This window comes from Pholcus phalangioides, unplaced genomic scaffold (genome assembly GCF_987345545.1).
Source record: "Pholcus phalangioides strain wild (caught in Gottingen) unplaced genomic scaffold, Ppha-v1.0 ptg000009l_1, whole genome shotgun sequence".
Taxonomy (NCBI): domain Eukaryota; kingdom Metazoa; phylum Arthropoda; class Arachnida; order Araneae; family Pholcidae; genus Pholcus; species Pholcus phalangioides.
Window position 1 is genome coordinate 12589360 of NW_028301602.1, and position 24490 is coordinate 12613849.

The window sequence follows — 24490 nt, forward strand, 5'->3', positions numbered from 1 at the left end:
GTTAAATCAAAGATTTGTCAAACGAGGGTTCGTTGTATCGGATTCGATTATAAAATGCGTTAAAGAGGAGTTCGCAATGCAGAGCTTCGATTTCAGGAATTATCGAATAGGAGTTTTCTAAGGTATGTTCGGAGAAAATCGTTAAATCAGAGTCCATTATATCCAGTTCAAACTCTGGCTCATATAATTATCTAAATAATAAATCTTACCACGGCAATGGGACCGACTTATCATATACGAAATGTTGGCTACGCATAATAACCGGTCCAAATGTGATGAATTTATAAAATGTATACCAGGTACGCTTTTGGGTATTAATCATAATCGCCGGTAAAAGTGATAATCTTTTCAGTATTTATCAAATTCACCAACGTCGCTTTGATATTATGTATAATCAAAGGTAAAAGTGATATTTCTTTTAATTTATCTAACTCACAAAATGGTCTTAACATGCATAATAACTGGATTATGCATTAATGAATGTAACCGGATTGTGCATTAATGAATGTAACCGGATTATCCATTAATGAATGTAACCGGATTATTATGCATAATAACCGATTTGTATATTAATACTGTATATTAACTGTAACATATATACAGTATTTCGATTCTCTCTAGATTTTTGAAGGTATAATTGCACTTAAAATAAGAAGGGTGAAGCGACAGCGTGTGTCATAATCATTATTCACAGCGGTCATTATATTCAAGCGTTTATCGTAGTTGTATATTTCAACCCGATTGTATAACATGATGGTGATGATGATGATGATGATCATGGTGGTGATCAGCATATTTCAACCTTCGGGGTAGTTTCGCGGTGTTGAGAGTTTCCTCCAGGGGAATTTGGTTAAACTTCAATCGGGTGCGTGATTTATGATATAGATAATTGCTCCTGATTATACGATTTAGATTCTTCGTTTCTCTTTGAGATTCCTCATAGCAATTAATGAATATTCTTCTTAATTAATCGGTTGGTTAATTATTTCGAAACAACCAGTTCTTTGTCAAGGAGGGGTTTGGCTTTCTTAGCATATCTGACGCCATCTCGTGAAGTGTTTCGGGTTGGCTGGAGGCGTGCAATGACCTCACGGAAACTGTATGCAGTCAAACTCAGTTATAACGACATCGAAGATTCCACAAAGTTTTGTCGTAATAACGAGCTCACGTTACAACCGTGGTTGACGTTTTTTGAGACTTTTTTGAAAAGTCTATGCAAAAAGTTTTTATTTCATTATGATTATGGTGATCACATATTTAATCCAGAAAAATACGGGAAATTGGGATAAATTATAAGTGTCATCTCCGATTCCTCACCAAACACGTTGCCAGTTGTCAGTGAAATCGCCAAATATCGCTTATAAATGTCACGGTTAATGCGATTATTTTCAAGTTATTATGCGTACTTACCGGTTGGTCTTGATCAATTTATCACTTTTACCGGTGTATGTGAGTAATACCCCAAGCGTTGTTGGTAAATTTGATAAATACTTGAAATTTATCGCCTTTATCATGCATAATACCCTAACATTATTAAAAGTGAAACTACTAACTATCGCTAGAAGAAAATCGACAGTTGCAAAAAATGACACAAGTCAAAATATAATTCACCAAAAAACACGTGTGAGAGATGTGTTGGACAAATATGCGAGATGATTATATTTATAAATGAATATAATTAATAATAATTATCGTAATATTTTAATATCGAGTCATAATTACTGTAATATAATTTATAAGTCATGAAAATAATCTGAGCCTTCAATAAGGCTTTCTCCGCCTTATTGAAAATATAGTAAGAAACAAGACATTTTATAAAAAGAACTGAGACGGTCAAAATGATAGGAACACCCCGTAAAATACGGATCATACGGTCACGCTTTATACACATGTTTCTATCGGCCAAGTGGTAGAAATACAGCATATCTGGCCCGTGGGCTAAAATGGTTGTGCATGAGAACCTTTGGTCTGCACTCTAATGTTAAACCTCTCGATATAACGGTGACCCGTCTACAACGACATCTTTTCTTGGTAAGCATAGTACTGTTGTATCGAAGTTCCACTGTATAAAACAGAACAACAGTAGGAACATTCCCTAGATATGATCAAGATAAATTTCTAAGATTTTTGGAATTGTTTGGGGAAAACGGAAATAACGGCGATGAGAAATTTCTCGTTATATCCGAGGCGGTTCTTTTTCATTTACATTATAAGCAAAGTTTGTCCGCATTATTCTGTATGGCAATCACCGCAGACGGAAAATAATTCACGTTATAGCCCAGGTGTCGTTACAACCGAGGTCATTATAACCGAGTTTAACTGTAATTTGTCTTAGAAGTGTATCTTAGTTGCTGAACGTTACGAGTTTGTATCCAGTCCGCGGAATCTTATCCGGAATGTAATTTTTTGGCTTCTGTTTTTTTTTCTATGTCTTGGATATCCATGGTGTCACGTTCCAGGAGTTGAATGTCCAGCTGTTTTCATTTTCTTTTCTTATTCTTTTTTCAGTTGAAGAGCCCGTTGATTTTTCTTCTATACTTTTATTTTTGTCACTTTCTGTGCTCCTTTTTCTTTCCCGATTTTCCCAACAACTGCTCCTGGATTTCCTGTCGTTTTCTTTTTTTTTTTCCTCCGTTGTTTTCTCTGCTCTTTCCGCCCATCTTGTCTCTTCTTCAAACCTCCATCCACCACTTCGGTCCTGTGTCATCTAAAAGAGACGTGCGAGGAATTTTGTAGTTAAGTTTCCATACGTATAAAAAAAGAAAATCATCATTCGAAGTGGCTTCACTGTATTTCTCTTCAAATAAACCTTATTTTCTTTTCTATAGCGGATGATTGTGCGATAATTTTGAAATATATAGTCACAGGACATTCAATTTTAAATAAATGACCTCAAAGTTTAGAAATTAAGTTCAATATAAAAACTTCCAAAAACAAAGAACTTTGAGAGAAGAGGAACTAAAACATCGAATTTTATATCGATACCTCTCTCTAGAATATCAATACCAAAATGATAAAAAAACATTATTTTTGAATCGATTAATTCAATAATCAAATATCGTATTTCTCATCGTATTTCGTAATAAGAGCCACAAGAGTACAAACACAGACGTTAAAAATATAATATTTCAGATTTTAATGTCATCATAGTAAGCAAAAATGCTGTCATTCCAATAGAGATTTCGACTTCATCGTATTTCTTTTGTCATGGAACTGAATTGCTTTAATTGATTCAGAGATCCTCTCTTTTGATCATTTTAGTTTTAAGGCAACTGGCTGCATTTTTACAAAACATGTGTGGGTTTTAATCATAGTACTGTGTAAAACAAGAAAATCCACTGAGTATTTCTACAACATTTTAAGATATTTTATATTATGTAATCAAAATTAGCTTATTTTCAGCAATTACGCCAAACATTGTACACTGAAAATTACTGCATATATTCAAATAGTTTTTGTGCTATATATTGCTATGACTATTTTCTGTGCACTGAACTAAAAGTTTTAAGGTGCATAAAATATTCTCTGAGATATGGTTGTTTTCGTGAAACAATACGTAAATTTTCGCAAAAAATATTCAAATTTTTTTTAAATTCAAACAGCTGTAAAATATTTAATTCTAAACATATGTCCAAGATCCTAGTTCATTACACAACTAATGTTATCTGGAACACTGTTGAAAATTTTAATGAGAATACCTTGCACATTTTTTGAGAAAATTGGGAAAAAAGTAACGAAAAAAATGAATTTTCGAAAAACGTGTTTTTGAAAATCGTTTGTTGCTTTCAAAACCATTGTTCCAGATGATTTAAATCAGCCATAACTTTGTTTTTACTTTTATTGCACGTATAAAAATAAGACAGTTTTGGATTCAGTGTAAAACATTCTTCCAAATAAATATACAGTTGAATCCCGTTTTAACGAATACCGTTATAGCGAAAATCTCCTTTTAACGAACACTTTTCTAATCCCTCAAATAAGTTTACATAGAAACAATGCAAGCAACCTGAAATTCCTTTATAACGAAATTTCGTTACAACGAAGTGATTTCTCTGGTCTCTCGAAGTTCGTTATAATGGGATTCGACTGTATAAAGCCATTTTCGACTATTTAAAACAAATTGTCATTTGAACGCAGTCAGTTGCCTTAAAAAACTTGCATGACCGGACCTTCGAGAGGGTACATCTGCAACAATCCACCGAATATTTGGGCCCTAAAACTGTATTAAAATATATTGCATAATAACATATTTCATCCTCAATTTATCTACTGTACTTAACAAGAACAGCTTAAATTTCATTACTTTATGGATATGTTACGGTAGATGTGTCAAATGCAATGATTATGTCACCACCCATTTTGGGGAGTTTGATAAACATTGCGAATTTATCACATTTACCAGTGATTATGTAATAATATTAATCCCTCTACTAGTATTGGTAAACCTGATGAATCGTCGATGAATAATTTCAATTTTTTTCAATTATGCATAAACTTCAGTCTAGGATGACGAATTTTATCGGTGATGTCAGTTATGTTGGCACATGGTGGTAAATGTGAAGGAAGCCAATATTAACGAGATCGATAAAAAAAAATTATTATTCTATCTCCTTCATACTTATTTTAATTCAAGCTGATTTTTATGGCGAAATAAGAGTGCAAATCACTTACGGGCGAAACTAATGAAATGATTAAATGGAGAGAAGAGGTGATAATTGTTTTCCACATTCGTCCAACTAATCGGCTTCATTTGGGAATCACGCATAATCGGCAGTAAAAGTGATATATTCAATGAAATTTATCAAACTTACCAAGACAATTAATGACTATGCACAACTAACCAGCGAATATGCATGATTACTGATTTATCACTTTTGCCGTGGCACATAATTAAGAACCAAATCCTATTACATATCTCCTTAAACCCATACAGACCTTACCCGTGTAAGATAATATCAAGATCAACTCTCAGACATATGTTGTAGACGGCCACAAACTACCTAAATCCAGCCTTATCAATTTCTGTACATACTACACATATAATTTAACGTCTAATATAACATTTTACAACATTTTAGATTATAACATCATTTATTATAACATTTGAAATGATTTAAAGCTTTAATTTGTATTTATACCAGCTAGAACAGGCCTGAGTTCGTGCACCATAAGACAAGCATTTAAAAACTTGTTTGTTAGCCACAAGCTTCCAAAATCATTAAAGACGGTTGTGCTTAATATCATGCTCAAGAGGTGTAGATGGACTCTAATTAATTAATTAATTAATTTCTCCATAAAAAAATTACTATTATAATAGTTAGAATGTGAGAGAATGTCGAAGTTGAAATACAGCTGTTTTACACAAAGGGTGCTAGTGACAAGAAGTACGTAAATTATCCTTTCAAATGCCCATAAAAATTTATCATTAATTCCTTGTTACTACACACTTTTTACTAATATGAAACCAAAATCATAGACCTCAATGTACTTCGATGGAAGAACGGAAGCCTTCCGGTAGAACCGAGTGTAGGTCTATTCAATAATAAATATATATATATAAAAAAAAAGTAATACAGTAAATAAAATTCCAGTATCGATTTCCGTATTTGCTGCCATTGCATCCTCTGCAAACTAAACCAAATTTGAAATCATTCAGCGTTCGAATTCTTCTCGTCAATTGCCGGAAAGAGGGTTACATACATGTACCATAGAACCTAAAGCATGGGAGGAAAAAAAGGAAATTGTAGGGACAGGAGAAGGGCCCGTTTTTTTTTTCCTTCTACTTATTCTTCTCTACCAGGAGTGGGAAGTTTGAAAAAAAAAAAAAACTATATATATTCTAGGTTCTTTTTTATATATTTATTTTTTAAGGTTCCTGTTTGCAGTTCAACTTACGTATTTTTTTTTTCAACACAAAAAAAAAAAAAACGCGTAAAAGTGTTCTTCAAGGATTCAATGCACGTCCTAGAAGAAGAAGACGAAAAATCGGCTTCAAAAAAGTGGACAGTAGTGAGAAAAAAAAAAAATAAAGAAAAGGTCGATGCGGCAAATGTTCTGGGGATGTGTTGTTGTAACTTCTAAGTGCGAAAGAATTTCTTTTAGAGATTTTCAACTTCCGCGCTAGAATATACTAAAAATAAAAAATGAAGAAGAAGGGATATAACACACGAACAAATAAAGAAGCGAACGAAACACATAGTGTTAGGGTGGGGTTTGACGTGAGAAAAACGTGACTATGTGACTTGCATAAAAAAATATTTTGATCATTCCAGTGAATCAACCTACCAGGCGCTACGACTACCACCACGGAAGTTTTAAGAATCAAGTGCTCGATCATTGCCGAGAATCCACTTGAGATTTTTTTTTTTCTTTTTTTTCACATATGAAGGATTTCACATTTTCAATCATTGTCTCAACGAGACTCTAATAGAGAAAGCTGTTGGATTGGTATTCATTACGGATCTGTTATTACGGATGTTTATTATCCTGTCATGAATATTATGTGACTGCATTTCGATTGCGTCTTAGTTTGAAGTATGCGTTATATGCATTTATTTTTTTTTTCCGGGAGTGCTTTAAAAATTTTATCATCTTATCATCATGAGTGGTTGAATTATTTATTTCGTAATTTTTACTATAGATTTAAATATTTAAGTTCTGAAATAATTATTGCTTCGAATATGTTAGATAATGCAGCGCAAAAAGCAGCAGAAAGTATGGATTGTGAACGTGGAGGCTCTATAACGTAATTGAAATCGGCACACACGCATGCTCATATTCAGGGTCACCTGCGCCTATATGCACTCAAATATTTTACCATCCTTCATTCGACTGATCAAACCAATATCAAAAACATTTGAATTTTTTTTTACAAAATGACCGAAACAGTTTATAAAAGAAAATTAAAAACAACTTTGAAAATTGGTGTTTGAAAATTTATTGTTGTTCTTAAAAATGCTGACTAATGTGGATGCGATATGTTGCTCATGATAAAAACGGCCATGGTGCCACATAAAACATAAGCCAGGGGTCATGCCCTCCACCCCCCCCCCCCTTCCGAAGGAACTGTTGGCGGCCCACGACGTCCCTACAAGATCCAAAAAATAGGTTTTTTTTATTTAAAAAAAATTTAAATAATTTTTTTTTTGCTAAAAAGCGTGAAGAATTTATGTAAAAATATTATGAAACAGAGGAATCAACAGCGAGAGAGAGAGCTGCTACATATAATTAAATCAACTAAATATTCGCGAAAAACTCCAAGCTTTGGGTCTTAAATATATTCAAACATTTCATGATTTCTTTTTTGTACCGAAACGTATTGTGGTTCGAAGAATAATAGCGATAGGTGATAATTTACGTGAGCAGTTGGAAGTAATATCCTCAAATGTACATTGCTTTTCAATAGTGTTCGACGAAATTTCCGGTGCTCAAGACGCGGCTCAAATTTGATTCTTCGGGTTTGCGATGGCAATATGTACATCACCAAAGAATTTTTAAAAATCTTTTCCATTTTTTTCCGAAACCACAAAAGGGAAAAGTATTTTCCACGTCATGGCAAAAATGTATCAAATTATGCACTTAAGAAAAATATTAATTTTCTTTGTATGATCTCGTAGCAGTGAGGAAAGGTGGTGTGTTAGCAATGACTGGGTAAAACAATGTGAATTTTGCTTCAAGACTCCAAGAAAAATTGGAGAAAATGTACTAAAAAAAGAGATATTCTTATTCTGTTGCTATTATTCCTAACTGCAATCTTTCCATAGCGTTATTCATCAGCAGGCCCTTTGCTGCAAAGAGTAGGAAATAAGGCAGCGTTCTCAAGCCTGTGATGAACACTGAACCTCACCTGATACAGGGGCGTCAAGCAGCGCTTATTCCCGCAATTTTTTGAATACGAAAGAGCAACACTACCTCATCACATAGAAATTAGTTTGTTGTCTTGTGATAAAATTCTAAAAAAATATATATACATATATTTTTTTACTTTTAAACGAGGTGGAAACTGCTCCTATGGTAAGACACGGCTGCGATAACCTGTACTCTTAATTGATATTACAGGGCATTTGAATGAATTAAATAAACTTTAAGGGAAAGATAGTTAATAACACATATGCGTGATGCATTGACAAGTTTTACGTGCTAACTGGGTTTGCTCAAAAAAGTCATTTATAAGATAATATTTTCAATTATTTTTCTATATCAGCAGGTTGATCAACAAAAATCTTGGTTGTTTGGTTGGTAGATAGTTGAAATCAATTTTGTGGCTTATTTATCGTTCATTTATAATTCTCCTTCCACTTCCCTTTGATTACAATCGAACAGTTTTTAAAATGTTTAAATTAATTTTAATTACTAATTAACAAACTTTTAATTATCAATTAAGAATTTTTTATTATTAATTAATAGACTATTTAATTTATTAAATTCCAGTAATTGGCGGCCCACTTGAGTGATAATTTTCAAGCAAATAGCCCAAGATTTAATTGAGTTTGACATCCCTGACATAAACCATATTTTTATTTATGCGAGAGTTATAAGAACAGATTTATATATTCTAATGGTATTTTATTTTAATTTAGATTCAGTATTCAGTTTTTCCCTTACATATAATTATGAAGGAAATTCCCTTGAATATTATTGATAGAAATTATTAGACAAAACTGTAGCCATAACTATAAAAGTATACCGAATGAATATTGTGTGATTAGTTGCTTCCAAGTTTTTTGAACAAAATCACTGTTTTCTAATCGACTTTGAGATGTGGATGAAGAAAAATAATTAGCAAGTAAATAAATATTTTCTTCAGGAATTTTATTCTTCATATTTGTACAATGACCATATTTTAAAACCATAAGATTGGAAAATGTCGCTCTTTCTCAACTGAGTAAAAACCAAAATAAGAAGTAACATTAATATTTGAATTTTTTTTATAAATTTCATGATTTGAATTTTTCTTTAACTTTTTGATTTTATGATTACTAGTGTTTGATTATTCGTTTTTTTAATCCCGTAGAATTTTGGAAATGCGTAAAGAAAAGTCTCGGGACGCGGCAAGATCTCGGCGAGGAAAAGAGAATTATGAGTTCTACGAGTTGGCGAAGATGCTACCACTGCCAGGGGCGATTACGACGCAGCTTGACAAGGCTTCGATCATTCGACTGACCATAAGCTTTCTCAAGCTGAAGGACTTTGTCGCACATGGAGATCCTCCGTGGAGGAGAGATGGCCCATCACTGAAAGGTAACCGATTTTTCCTTCCCAAATAGCCACACAATTCCATCCTCATTTCCAAAATCTCTGGATCAATAACCTGTATAATTCTACACACATAGTGATCAGCCATTATCAGCAAATATAACCACAGATTCGAATTAGAATTTTTAATATTCCTGACTGATTTCTCTTATTAGGCCAAATTTGACTATTTCTCCAAACTGAAGTGACGTGGGTGCAGATTTTTGTCTTTTTTTTTATGTATTACCTCGCTCACGAATTAGCATTTTTACTTAAAGTTGCACGACTAGAGAAAGAAGACGTTTTTAGTTATTTTTTTATGCAAGGAAAATTGTTTGGTAACATAATGGAGAAAAAAAATGAATGCAAAACTGTAACCAAATCACCTCGCGTGAAGGAGTGACTATTGCTTTGATATTTCGCTTTTCGCAACAAATGTTTCCATCCCATCCGAATGGAAATAATTAGAGACAAATAAATAAAAATATAAATACATAAATTTTGTATTTATTGCAAATATAAATATAGGGACTCAGTCTTTCATGTCTGCAATGTAAATCTGCCTGTTTTGGTGTTGATCTTCAAATGTGGTGCTAATCAAATTAATAAGAAAATCATCTGATCTCTCTTCTGTGTAATTTCTATAGGGCCTGTAGCCTAACGTTTTCTTATATGTTTGGAACATCTGTATAGCTGTGTACGTGCCTGTGAGGAACATATTAAATATTGTCCTCAACTACCCTCGCGAACATTAAACACTGAAATTCACATTTTATTAAACATTAACATGTTCACTAATAAAATAACCAGTACTAAACGAAATGATTTAATTAGATTAAATACCACCCACAGTTAAAACAAATAGGTATACTTAGCAAAAGCAAATTTCTATCGAGGCTGTAAAACGTAACCTTTAAGCACTTTGCACATAGTTCTGCAATGTTTTCATGTGAAATCTTAAAATACAGGTTATGATGGAAGTGTGCAAGTATGATGTCAGTCTTCGCTATCCATACGAAGGTTTTTAACTGCGGACTGATGTGAAGATGAATTTAGGAAAGAAAATGAATTCAATTGCCCTTGCGGAGAATCGAACCTCACGTCCTCTTATTTGCCGGGTTAGCGCACTACACTGCAAAGACAACGGATCTCAATATTTCCTTAGAGCTCATGTGCGCTGAACAGGACGGTACATGGAAGGTACATGGACGGTCGGACCTAACTCAGGCCAAAGCTCATAATTGCTGACACTGCCATCAGATGGCGACTTATCCAAGGATTATGTCACTCTCCGCTATCCATACCGAAGGTTTTTCAACAGCTGGCTAATGCAAAGATGTATTCAGGAAAGAGAAAAAAATTAGACTGTTTCAATACTTCAAAACTTCAGTTGCCTTTGTAGTCTAGGGGTCAAGGGCGCTCACCCGGCAAGGGAGAGGGCGTGGGTTCGATTCCTCGCAAATGCAGTGGCATTTTCTTTCCTTCCTGAATTAATTTTCGCATCAGCCGGCTGTTGTAAACCTTTGTATGAGGGAAGTAGACGTAAAAAGAAAAAAAAAAAAGACTGGATAATTATGAGAGATTCGAGCACGATTTTAAGTCATGGAGGCTCACTCTGGCGGCTGGACCTGGAATCACCTTCCTATATCATTTATAGTTACCATGGTGTTACCTAAGAGAGAAAAAAAATGTAGTATATACCCAAGTCACCCCAGCTTACGGTACCACTAAATTTCACAATACAGAAAGAAGTGTAATTTCTGTTTCAAAAAAAGATAGAAAAATACCAGTAGTGTATGGCGAGTATTAAACGAAAACGACGGAAAGAGAGGAATGCCAAATGGAATTTAAATATCAAATTTACGACCGAGGTTTAGGCCTTTATATATATATTTTCTCCCTAACTCACAGGAAATGCATGAAGATTTTTATCGGTAAAACTTTCGGTTATCCAAAGCTCTTTTACCAATAGCGGATACATATAGATATGCAACTTTTCTTTTCTTTTTTATCCAATGTCCATCTCTCATCCATTTTTTCTGATATTTTTATACATGATGCTGGAAGAAGAGATATGAGAGAGAGAGAGAGAGAGAGAGAGAAAATGTTTCACCCAGGAAAAAGAAGAAAAAAAATCCAATCCCAGCTTGACCGAATATCCAACATTTATTGCTTTTATAATGAAATTCAAATGGACAGTGCTGGAAATATCCCAAGGAAAGAAAAAGTAACAAAAAAAAAATGGAGCTGATGGCTTTAAACATACGTTTCTCTCTGGCTATGAAGTCCTCTTCAAATCTTTCTGAAATAGGCTTCGATTTGTCGCCAACTTTGAAATTGTCTCTGGTCAGTTTTTACTGTAGGTTTGCCAGAAGGGTCAAGAAATAGATGGCGGTGGAAAGGACACTCACGCGCGCCACTATTTCTCTTCATATTCCCCCCATTTCGTATTTGTGAACCTTCTCTACTTTTTTCTGAAACTGGGATTGTATATGTTGTTACAAGGTAAAAAATTTGATAAATCTGATTATTATGCATAATCGGCCGGTCATTTGTGTAATCGCCGCTTATTATGTGTAACCACCGACCGTTTTGGTTAGTTTGATGAATATCCATAAATTTATCACTTTTGCCAACGATTATGCATAATACCCAGGAGTCGTTGGTAAATTTGATAAATGCTAAAGAAATTATCACTTTTACCGACGATTATGCATGATATCCGAGTTCCGTTGCTAAAAATTATAAATCGTATTGAATTCATCTCATTTGCCGATTAATATGCATAATCGACATTTGGTATTGGTAAATGTGATAAATCGGTCTAATTGTTGTTGTACCCCTGTGTTAGGAAAGTTTCTAACAAGGACGAACCGGGTATCCAACTCGTGATACCTCTAAACATCCTTTGGTACTTTAGGAAAGTATCTTATCGACCTGGGCTACCGCACCCTTCTTGGATTTAACGAATCTTTACTAGTATTTGTGAGTATTCAATGAGACCTTGATGTAAGAAACTCCTATTTAACGAGTTCTACAACCGGGCAACGATACATACTCATTTGACAATTTTTTTAATATTTAGCAAATTTACCATTTATACTAGACTAGGAAGTTATGCATAACCGGTAAAAGCGATAAATTTTAAGTATTTATAAAATTAACCAGTTACGCTCGAGTATGATGAATAATCACCGTAAAAGCTATAGTTTTTTAACATTTATCCAAATTTGTCACCGACGCTTAGGTATCATGCATAATCGCCAGTAGAAGTGGCAAATTTATCAAACTTAACGACGCGATTGGTGATTATGCATTATTTCCGGTTATTATGTATAGTAGTCGATTCATCACATCTACTGTAACATAAGTTAAGAACCATGGCTAACACACGCGAATTGTCAATTTCTAACAGGCATGAACAATTACTCAACCAGCATTTTCATTGACTTCATTGGATTGTTGCTAACTATATTTTTGGATATTAAAAGCGTTGTACTTAGGCTAATTTTATTTTCATTCTATAGAGATGTGAGTATTAAATTTCTTTCTGGCGATAGACAGGTTGTGCGGTTGTAACTATCAAAAAGGTAGAGTGGAATTATTTACAATTGGTGGTTATAAAGCAATTCTGTGTTACAATTGTTTGGCTTACGGGAGCGAGGAACCTGCTAGCTTGTATAAAAAGCTTAAAACACAAACAAAAAGTTTGAATCACAACTAAAAAGTTTGAATTGCAATCTCTCTCCATCAGGGCTGGGGCTAGTGGGGGAGGGAGGGAGCAACTGCCCCGGGTGGAAAAATTTAGGGGGCTGAAGTTTTAGGTGGAAACCAAGAACACCGTAATAAAATTATCGAATTTTTAAGTTGTGGGGGGCGGCAAAAATCTTAGTTACGGCCCTGCTCCCCATTAACAGCATGCGAAATTCAGGAAGCAGGGGGAAAAAAACCGCCTTTCGTCAACGGATTTAAATATAAACAAATCTTCATGTATTTTTTTGCAACAAATACGGGATTAACCGCCATCTATACTATTCAGGAATTCGAACTTTATTCAGGAAAAAATATTATTTTGAGACGAACATGTTCATTCTTTGACTGTATCAGATTATTTTAGAAATTTAAAAAATATTTAAATAATTATTTAGATATCAACGTAAATGCCAATGGAATTTATAAAAGTCACAAAAATTTTAAAGATAAATTTGTTTATAAATCTAGGTGCGTTTTATATTTCACTGAATTTTGTGTGAGTTCCTCTAAACAAGGCACTTTACAACACCTTAGGTGCCCGGTATCAATTGAAAATTTTTATATATTCATTTTCTTTCCTATTATATTATTTTACTACTACTACTTCACCAAACCTAGCTATATTGCAATTTACTGCCATTAATGAGATTGGTTGGAAAGAAATGAAGGTGCTGTCTATCGGTGGCCACCTCAAGTTCATTAGTGAAAATATCTTACGTATAGCCTCCCTTGGGTTCGAACGCGGGACCGTGGCAACAACCTCCACAGTGGTAGACGAGCATCTTGCCACTCGGGGTAATATTCTTAATACAAAAGGCACTACTATACAGGAATAAAGCTGTATGGAACCACGAAATCCTTATCAGTGATGACCCTGCCAAATACCAATATCTAATTGCTAGCTTCAGAATGTGTGTGTGTATGGGGTTTACTCCAAAATTTTACGTAGGGCGAGTAGGAAAAAAAAAATTGAGCCCGATGAGGATGATATCTCATGACTCAGCATGAGGAAACCTAACCCATACATGCTCAACCCATGACCCGCAGACCAAATGTGGCCCTCGAAGTCATCTGATGGGGCCTGCGACTTTAAACCTAATTTCTAAACTGAACTTTACAGCATATTCCCATCATCTGCGGCACATTTCCAAATTACTTTAGTGACCCACGCTGCACACTCCCAGATCATCAAGGAACCCGCTGCATATTTATAGATCACTTTGGCGACCTGCGGCACATTGTAGCAGGAAAAAACAGACATGTTGCCGACATAGAGATATGTAATTAATTATTCGTTTTTTTTTCTTTCGTGATGTATGCTTTTATATTGGGTTGCTGCATTTTGTGGTTATATTTGACATCCATACTTCGTTATGGGCGTCTTTTTTCTTCATAGAAAAAAATCTTTGAGCAACTCTCTTGTATAATATCCCTTTTGTGACATGCATGGCGCCCTATATGTAGTGCATACAAAAAATTTTGAAAAAACGACATTTTGAAGCTTCAGAGACTGTGGCACTCCCTTAGAATAGGGATGCTCAACCTGGGGACATGTGCCTCCACACCTTGTGGTTCTGGGATATTCTGGGGGGGGGGGGACACGGGTGAAAATTAGATGGTGGGGTGGTGAAGAAGGCCATGGAGAGCTGTGGAGAAAAATAGAGCTTTCAGGTGAAATCATGGTGAGGGAAAATGTGATTAATTTCAAATTCTAGTAGAGCTGTTCATAGAATCAGGGCCATTTAAACCCATGCCAGCATGGCTCGAAACTCATATCCATAAGGGGACGCCTGCGTAATGAAATCTGGAACTATGTTTTTCGAATTAAAGTATGTGAATATATTACGCTTTCACTTAAAATCAAGCGGTGGGGGGGGGGGGGGCACAAAACATCACTTTGCCCGAGGAACTGTGATGTTGAGAGGGTCATGCATAAAACCCTCAGAAGAAGGAAGCTCACTGAACTTTACTCCGGGGAAGCCGCAGACCCAGGGTGATGTGTCAGAAGGGTCGATTGTATCGTCCCATATTTTTTTACCCAGATACATTTTTCCCATTTGATTCGGCTCTTGGGAGGGATGTTCACGCACCTTCTGGATCCGTGCTTGGCCAGGGTTTCAGATATCGATCTTATTTATAATACTTTTGTCCGTTATAAATTTAGTTTTGATTAAATTCAATTCGATGAGTAAAAAGGGTCTGGGTCTTGGATGAATGTAGAGGGGCCCGGATAAGACAGGGAGCCGCGAGAAGAAATTATTGTCCAAAAAGGGATGTATGGGCTGAAAACGGTTACGGAAACACAGCCTTGGGGGGGGGGGGGTGCACGATTTGGACTTCCCATGCTTCTCTATGGGAAAAATCTCCTTCCTCTGAGGAACAATTAGAAATTTTATATTCTATTTAGCCTTTCAATTTTTTTCCTCAAATTCTATGGATATTTTTATAATTATTAAAATTATAATTATTTATTATATTTTTATTAATTTAATGGAAATATTTAGGATTTTCATTGTGGATTATTTTTTCTCGAAAATCACTGAAATTCGCCCATACTTTGTGCCATACATTTTTTCCTCTCGTTAAAGCCTCTTGTTAAAGCGTGTGATACCTTAGTGTTAAAAGACACGCAAAGTTTCAAGTCATTTGAACAAGGGGTGCTCGAAAAAAGGTTTTCCTTGTCTGACAAAAAAACTAAGCTTTGAAAAAAGATCATTTAAATGGAAAACATTAGCATATATAACGCCCGCTAACAATTCATATTAAAATATATTAAAAAATACTTCTAGTGCAAGTAGAGAAAAAACTCGGACCCAGCTAGACGCAAAAAATTTCATAGTAATTGAAAATTAAAAAAAAAATCGAAAAAAAAAAAATTTTTTTTTTAGGAAATTTTCGTGAAACCAACACCCCCTTTAAAAAAAAATTGAGGAAAGCGAAATTTGCCTCCGTATAATTTCTAACAACAGAAATGGACAGCGTCCACAATGACGATTCGTAGCCAAATATGGCGAAACCAGAAATGTTTCAGTACCGAAAAAAGAAAAATACACAAATATATAAAAAATAGAGAAGCAAAAGAAAAAAAGTGATAGGAGAGAAGTAGGCAATGGCCAGGCTCTTCGCGCAATCGTTAATTCAGGTCCAGTCGCGCGCTTAGGCCATCAAGCGTCGCAGCGTGAGACGTGAGCCGAATTCCGCAATCCGCCGCAAGTGAACAAATAAAAGATATAGATAAAAAAAAAAAAATTATATCTCTTCAGCTTCCTTCCTCATACACACACCAGGCCACTGCTACGACTACAACTACAACTATTCCGGGATTCATCCCGGTCCGTCCTTTCCAGTTTTTCAAAAAAAAAAAAAAATACCGTATTTTTTCTCTCTCTCGAATACTCCTTGATGCTCCACACGCACCCACGGATATATATATATTTTTTAATACTTTTCTCTATTTTTTAGTACCATTCGAATCTTGTTGAAATTCGATCTGGTTTTTATTTTTTATCCTCCTCCCTGTACATTCTACTTACGTTCTATATAGCATTCTATCCTGTGCATTTCAATGCCCTTGGGTCATTAAGACCGGAATTTCTTAGTTCCAGTTTAACACACGCACACAAAAATGTTCTTTTTCTTGTATTATATAAGGGGTTTCTTCTCTCTTTCCCCTTATTTATTTTATCGTTTAAGTAAGTGTTCGAGATGCCCGTTGGTTTGAGGGATAACTTTAGCCCTTAGGGTTATGTGAGAAATATTACTTGAAGTATGTTTGATTTTTTTACATTGATATAGTAGTAGCCATTTGAAATGTTTCTCTGGTTATAACAAAAAAAAAAATCAAGGGTAATATCGGTAAAAGAAGTTTTTCTGTGTATTATGGTGAAAAATTTGAGTTTTGTATCTGTGGAATCGGGACTACTATGAAATATGTGGAGAAATTATGGTTTTATATTTTAGCACCTTAAATATTTTTGAGTACAGTGAAACCTCTAACGATACTCTGCAGACTAAGAAAACATATCGTTGTAGAGGAATTATTGTTATATCAAGAGGCAGCGGTTTAACATTAGAATACAGACATTCCCAAACAAGACTTGAAAAAATATCGCTGTAAAGGGGTTTATCGTTGTATCGAGTATCGATGCAGTCTCACTATATTTTGAATAAGCATTGTATGGGCAACATCCTCGTCGTTAGCAAGAATCCATGGATTGACTTGATTGATTTTTATTTATTTTTTAACATACCACACAGAATATTGGCCTCTTATATCTATTACCGTTAAAGTGTATAATTAAGTTTATTCATAAAACGTCTAGTTATATTCCATGACTGCATTTATGAGTCTCCGAGACCATCGAATATACGTCTACTGTACTCATTGATCGGGTCATCAGATTTCAATTTAAACATACGATCTCTGAGATTATATCTGGAAACTCGCCCATAAGCTGTAAAGGGGTTCACAGGCCGTGCTGTGGGTCGATTCCGGCTCGATCCATATCCCTCTGCCCCCTTTACTGCCCAAGGCTTGATGAAAGGAAACTCCATGTGTAATTCGATCTGCGAAGGACAAACACGATTACTAACGAGTAAATGTTGTCAGATGCTCGAATATCCACCTCATTCTTTTCGTGTGTTTTAATTTCAGGCGAGATTCGCTTCGAATTTCTCGGCTTAGAACAGCGAAATACGAAAAATAGTAGATTCGATATAATGAGGCCACTCTTATTCATGAAAGGTAATTTCTTCAAAAATCAATTTTTATACATTATCTGATTATAAGTATATGAACACCCTTGAAATTTAGTGGATCTGATCTGTGACTACACGGCTGTTCCTTCCGATATGAACTTAGCCCCGTAGTTCAGTGAAAATCCATTAATATTTCGACTTGTTCTGTACCAGCCCATTCTTCTCATCAGGGATGACGGAAATGTTTTGGGTGCTTCACTTCAACCTTATGTAGAAGATTTTCTCATACATACCATACGCAACTGATTTCTTGAATTGGACTACTCAGATCTTTCACCTACACCTTCTTGATTACTTTTGTGATGAGCTGGAACGTCGCCTGTAAACTCAGCCACAATGGCCGAATTCTCTACCTTGACTAGTCTCAGCTGTTTTGCATAGTGGACTATTCAGATGCAAAAATTTATGGATAGCTTTCTTGAAGGAGTAAAAGGTGATCGCAGCAAAAGGTGTCTCCATCGGTATTAATTTCTCCTATAAGAGTCGGTAACGCGAACTATATCAAAGTGTCTGGTTACCCATGATAAGATAATGTATATGCATTGAAATTTTTGAATCGTTAACGGAGAATATATCGCTATTATCAACTTTGTAGAGCGATCTCCAACAATATTTCGCCCCCGCAATTTATAGTTCATCCCCCGAGAGAAAATATAACCACTTGCGTTACATTTAACGATGCCTAACATAGGAAATGACTGTCCACCACCCTATACACAACGCAACGCAAGTATGAACGAGAAGACACGTGGTGCGTTGGTGCGTAATGGTGTGCTATTATGAGAGCCGACGGATATCTTCCGTAAATTCTTTACGACTGCAGCGACTCCGTATAAGTTATTTGAATAACTTAAACCGGTGACGAACCAGAAAAGAGAGGAGAGATTCTGCTAAATTACTTCTGTAAACAGCTTCTATCTTCCTTTTTTCCTCCTGTCTGGCTTAGGATTTTCACGAGAATAAATCCCCTTCTAAATGCTTATGATCTCATGAAAACTCTATGAGATGGTCAGAATGACAGTTGTTTCGGGGTCATCACCATAAGTTCTTATCTAGAAGACTTCACGAAAACGGAGAAGATCATGGAGGTTTCATGTCTAATAATGGAGTGAGTTTTCGTATCTATAACTCTTTTGCTAAAGATTGGTTGGTTTTACAGTTTTATCAATGTCAATTCCGTTTAATAATTACGCTACTTATCATAGAACTTTACTCTTATATATAGCCCGGCAGCGCTTACATTCTTCACAGAATAGAATCTTCCCAACCCACGATCGTGAGCTTCATCATCCATACATCAGTTCAGGTTAAGATCGTTATCTTCATTGGACGCGTACGCAGAGTCCCTCCCCCCCCCCCAAAAAAAAAATATATTCAAAATATTTTTAAATAATTTATTTAAAAAATTAGAAAACTCCTTTATATGCAATCTTAATCAGTTTCTGTTAATTTAAATACTTTTTGAAGGTTGGTAACCTTTTGTGCCTCCTTCAAAAGTCAATCCTCCGTACGCCACTGATCTTCGTATTTGGTGTCTGGCGACCCCATGTACTTTACCACTTGATTTTCAAACATAATTCCAAAAATTAGCTCAGAACCACTTGCTGGTCTCTATGAAGACGATGTGTGACAGCGAAAAATCAATATGGCTGCCAAAAATGTTGCAGACGAAGAAATTCTCGAAGGCACCGCCAAAGTAAGAGATATAGTATTTATCAGCGATCATGACACTCCCTCACAGTTTAGAATGCGTCAGAACAACCACACAGGGTGAAAAATGCAATCTTAATGAAGAAAATTCTTAGTTCAAGAAAAAGTGTCGTTTCAATAAAAAAAATTCATCACCATTATACTTATAAATAATGTTTTCAAAATTACCATTGGGAGTCTGAAATTAACATTAGACACGCGCGTCCTCGAAAGAAAGGGAATGGAACTAGGAATTATAGGTATATATATGATCTCAGCGTGTGTGTGTCCATAAATACGGACGATTTCCGCCGTCAATTAAAGTAAAATTTTAATTATCTGTGTGGATGATACATCCAATACTCGATAGGAATGAATCCCGTAGTATAAGAGAGAAAGAGAGAATTCCAAGAGAAAAATCACAGGAAAAAAGAGGGAGAAGTTCTCCGAGTTAATCCCTTTAGCGTCGGGGCCCCTGGGTCAATTAGAATTAGTCGAAAAAGTCGGCGATAGTGTTTGCAGCAGAAGCTCGACACCCGCGGGAGTTGACTCAGACAGTGGTGTGGATGGGAAGTCTTCTTCATCTTCTTCTTACTCAAGAATGCAAGTCACGGTGCCTAACGGAAATTGTATGACGGGCTTGACGGAAATGAGCCAGTGACGTCAATGATTGAAAGCAAACAGTGAAGAAATTGAATATCGAGACTTTTTAACTCCTGCCGCTGCTGCTGTAGATGCTGGTGATGGTGGTTCCCTCATCACCATCCTCCGATCCTTCTCCTCATCTTCGAGGAAGATGATTCTTCTTGAATCATCACCGCTGGTATTTTACTGGATAACTTATGCAAATTTGTCTGGTACCTTTGAAACAATCCCGAAAAGGTGAAAATTAAAGACCTTTCCTGCCAATTGATCGCCATTGATTGGTGATGTCTACGTTTTTCATAGCCTTCTTGTTATTTATCTATCTTTCACGTCGACACAGGCTCGTAATGAATCAATTACAGCTAAATATAAAAATTGAGACAATTACATTCAACCTAATACATAATTAATAATAAGTTGTAATTAAATTAAAGTCATTCGAACCCTCAGAATGATGGAGTTGGAAATCTTATCGGTCTATTCATTTCAGTGGAATCATAACCGATGTTGTTTGTAACCTTGTCATAACCTGTTGTTTTGTTCTCGTTATGAATTCTGCTTTTCGCTTTCATCATAAAAAGGCAGATAGCAAGTGTTATTACTCCTTTGAAGACAATAACTACTGCCGTCTTTTGCCGAATGTTTAGACCCTGGAACCTCAATCAATGTTCTCCAAAGTGGAAAATATCGTGCCCCGTGGAATTTTCGGTATATTCGGGTGACTAGAACGAACCAGTATGGAAGTGGCGTGGTGGTAAGATGCTCGTCTACCACCGGGAAGGTTGCTGTCACGGTCATGGGTTCGAACCCGAGGAAAGATATAGATGAGATATTTTCCCTAACGAACTTGAGGCGACCACCAATAGACAGCGCCGTCATTTCCAACCCATCTCATTAATGGCAGTAAATTGCATATAGTTATATGGCCAGAGTTGGTGTTTGGTGAAATGGTATGGAAGCGGCAGAAGCCTCTAGTACAACATAGGATCCTGTGGGTTCGCTTATGAAGGGAGCGCTGAGAAAAAGATTTTCGTGGCAAAACAGTTGGTGGGACATAAAAGCTGAGAGAACTCTTTTCTATTCGATATCTTAACAGACCCCAGGTGGTACCAGATCAAACTTCAGTTGTCTTCTCATAACAAAAAGTCTTTTCTCTGAGATCTGCGATTCAATGTCATCCCCCACCGTTAACCTTTGATACCCAATGCAGTAAATCAGGGTTTCTTAAAACTTTAAGTGGTATTGACGAGATATCTCGCCTCCTTAAAGCTTCTTAATTTAGTAATGAAAAGCCCAGATGTTGTGTGAAGTTAATTTCTCTAGGAGAACACTTTTCACTATACATTTTAGTTTGTACTGGCTGGAAATCGGAAGAATACCTGTTCATTAAAAAAGATTTAGAAGCATTTTAAAGAGGGTTTAGTGATTTCTTTGTGCTGCTTCAAAGGGTTAACCTCTTTTCTCCAATGGCCCCTTTTTTTCTTCCATATTCCTTTTGCTTGCCCCCCTACTTTAACCAGTATCTTTACATCGTGAGACCGAGAGACCCTTTCTACTTATCATATGTGTTTCTGAGTAAATTTGTAATACGAAATTGTTTATAAATAAGATCGATATTTGGGCTCCTTGGACAGAGTCCTACGCGTACGTTTTGTGAAATCGTAATGACAGTTGCACTTGGTTTCTATCCACATATCTGTACAATTCACTTCTTTCACAGTTTTGAATACAATTTTTTTAGCTACATTTTTTTTGCAGTTCTCGGTGGCCACCCTTAATCATCTGTCATAGGTCCATTTCTATTTGATTTTCATTCGTAGTCGCTTAGGATATCTTAGAGTCGGTGAAAGTGCTGTAGACATAAGACGGCCACCAACTCAACAGAACCAGAATATAATTCTCACACTAAGTCACGCATCATCACGCACCACACACGATAATTTCTCGAGTTTTGCATAACCCGATCCTAAAATTCTAGTCTAAACCGTGACAGCTTATGAAGAAACTATCACCCATCGGGAGATGGATTACCAATATACACGTTACATGCACGCGATACAACAAGTCAGTTTTTAGCGTGATTAATAACGAGCACATTTGAAAAATTATGTCGATATAAACATGTACATTCAGGTATGCACTCCACCCTTGAAAAGATAGCGCTATACATGATTGGAAGATCCGAAAAAGATTAATCATGCATAGCGGGGAAAAATATAAGACATGATAATCCTTGCCATACAAAAATGAAACCAAATCGAAGACGAACTCGAAAGAAAAAATAAATAAATATCATGAAGCACATGAACCTGGTCACGATACCATATTATGACAAATCGTTCCACTAACAGCGAAATGAAGGTATTGACAACCACACAGGAATCGAGGATGATCCTGATATCCGTATATAATAATAACGAACTATCTCTCTTCTTATATGTTTCTTTCCTTAACCAGCGAATAAGAAAAGCAATGGTTAGAGAATTTACCAACTTAACCACCTACAAGAAGATTTCCATCATTCTTCCTCTTAAATTCGTGATCCGTGTTAACATATGATTCGTGATGATGGGTGGAACATGAACCATTTTGCTCGAATTATATGTATCCTCCTCCTCCCGTTCTTTCGTATTCTTTCCTCCCATAACCTTTCTAAACAACTTGCACCGTCTCGTCCAGGTACATACTCGAAGACAGACATCCTTGGCAATCATTTGCGTGACAAATGAAGCCAATGGTGGGTATAACAACTCTTCAAGTTCTGTTTGAGAATCATTCATCAAAAAAAAAAAGCATCATGATTTCTTTGTTGCGGTTTTTTTTTCCACCTCTTGCTTGTCTTATATTTCTGGCGGTTGGCGTGGTCCTTTGAAGAAAATTGGATGCCTTTTGTGTGTGTCTCTCTCTATCTTTGTAAATGGTGCCATATCGAGAAACGTTGTATTTTTCAACACACGCATAATATTTTGAAAACAAATTATTTTTTTATTCATGTATATGGAGATGGTTATCTGTAAAGTAAACTGACTGATTCTCTAGTGCAATCAAAGCCGTGATTTGCCTCCCTTTAATTTCTCTATTATATGCGCATTTGTATAATCTTAAGTTTTATGATCTTAATGGCCGATAGATGATCGGTATGGAACAAGTTGAGTTAGATGTGCTTCAGGCGAATATGGCCGAAGAGTTCTTTGTAATCTAATGTGCTTGAAATTTGATCTTCATGTTGGATGATGGTATGATAAAATCTCAAAATTCGTTTATATCAAATTTTTGTGAGTGAGACTTGCGTGAATGGTTGATGAAAAAAAATATGTATTACGAGTAATAGAGAGTCAGTTATACATACGAATAAATACATATTTAGAATACAATCCTCCCCTTATGTTGATTTTGTGCTTTCTGCTATAGATTAGTTTGAATGATAAGTGAGTGATAACTTCTTTTAGGCAATGTTTTCTTTGTGTTTGCGCGACAGTCTTGATTTTGAGAACAATGCATATTGTAGTGAGATTGAGATGAATTTGATTTTTTGATTTTTTTTTCTCAGCCCAAAGTATGAAGACTTCTTCCTTATACTATGATGCCGAGGTGAACTCGGACAGAAAAGTCTACTAGTCTCTGCATTTAATCGGAAGCACTCTTGCAATCTGGGCAAGTGCTATCCATACAATGCTTTCCTTATTTACGCTCTGCATTATGATGCGCAAAAGTAGAGGCATAGAAGCACACCCCCCCCACCTCCCCGAAGGTGATGCTACTACCGCCTTCTGGGAACCATTTGCTAAGGAAGGAATGGCCTGTGATGTATATGGATAGCGCGCTTGCCCGGATTTCAAGAGAACTGGGTTCGATTTTCGGTAGAGACTAGCGAAGACTATCGTGGTGGGTTGGTAGGATACGGGAAGAGTTTAGGGTACATGAGTTCAAACCTACCCACCTCCAGAAAATTAAAGTTTGCCGCTGTGGTGGTCGAGTGGTTATAGTGACGGACTCGCGATGCGAGGATCCGGGTTCGAACACCACAGTGGTGGTCGGCTGAAGTTGGTTTTCTGTGGTTCCCAACTTCAAGGCGCAAATGCGAGCCGATCTCCCCGTTAAAAAGTCTCGCCACAGAGAGCAACAGTCCTACAACGATAAATCATTCAATCATAGCACTTCACTCATGGTTAGAAAAACTGGTGGCAGATGGCAGCACTACACATAACAAGCATTACAGAGAAACAAAAAACTTCTCGTCAGGTTTCACAACACGTACACGCACGAAAGAATTTTGAGAACCACTGGTCTAAAGAAATAAATGTTAGACGATTGATTTCAGAATTGAAGTAAAATATGGAAATATGAAATACGATCAACAGATGAGCTTGTGATTTTTTCCCCAACATGACATTTAAATTGAGAAAATAAG

General features: G+C 36.0%; 1 protein-coding gene across 2 annotated transcripts in view; it reads left to right on the forward strand.

The window, feature by feature from the left end:
- The window catches only part of LOC149081772 (protein trachealess-like), a 178851-nt gene that overhangs the window by 122248 nt on the left and 32113 nt on the right, over nucleotides 1-24490 (forward strand). For both annotated transcript variants that reach the window (XM_089237209.1, XM_089237210.1), the window contains exon 3: nucleotides 9014-9240. In XM_089237209.1, the coding sequence (XP_089093335.1) occupies nucleotides 9014-9240 (227 nt within the window). The remainder of the gene's footprint in view (nucleotides 1-9013; nucleotides 9241-24490) is intronic.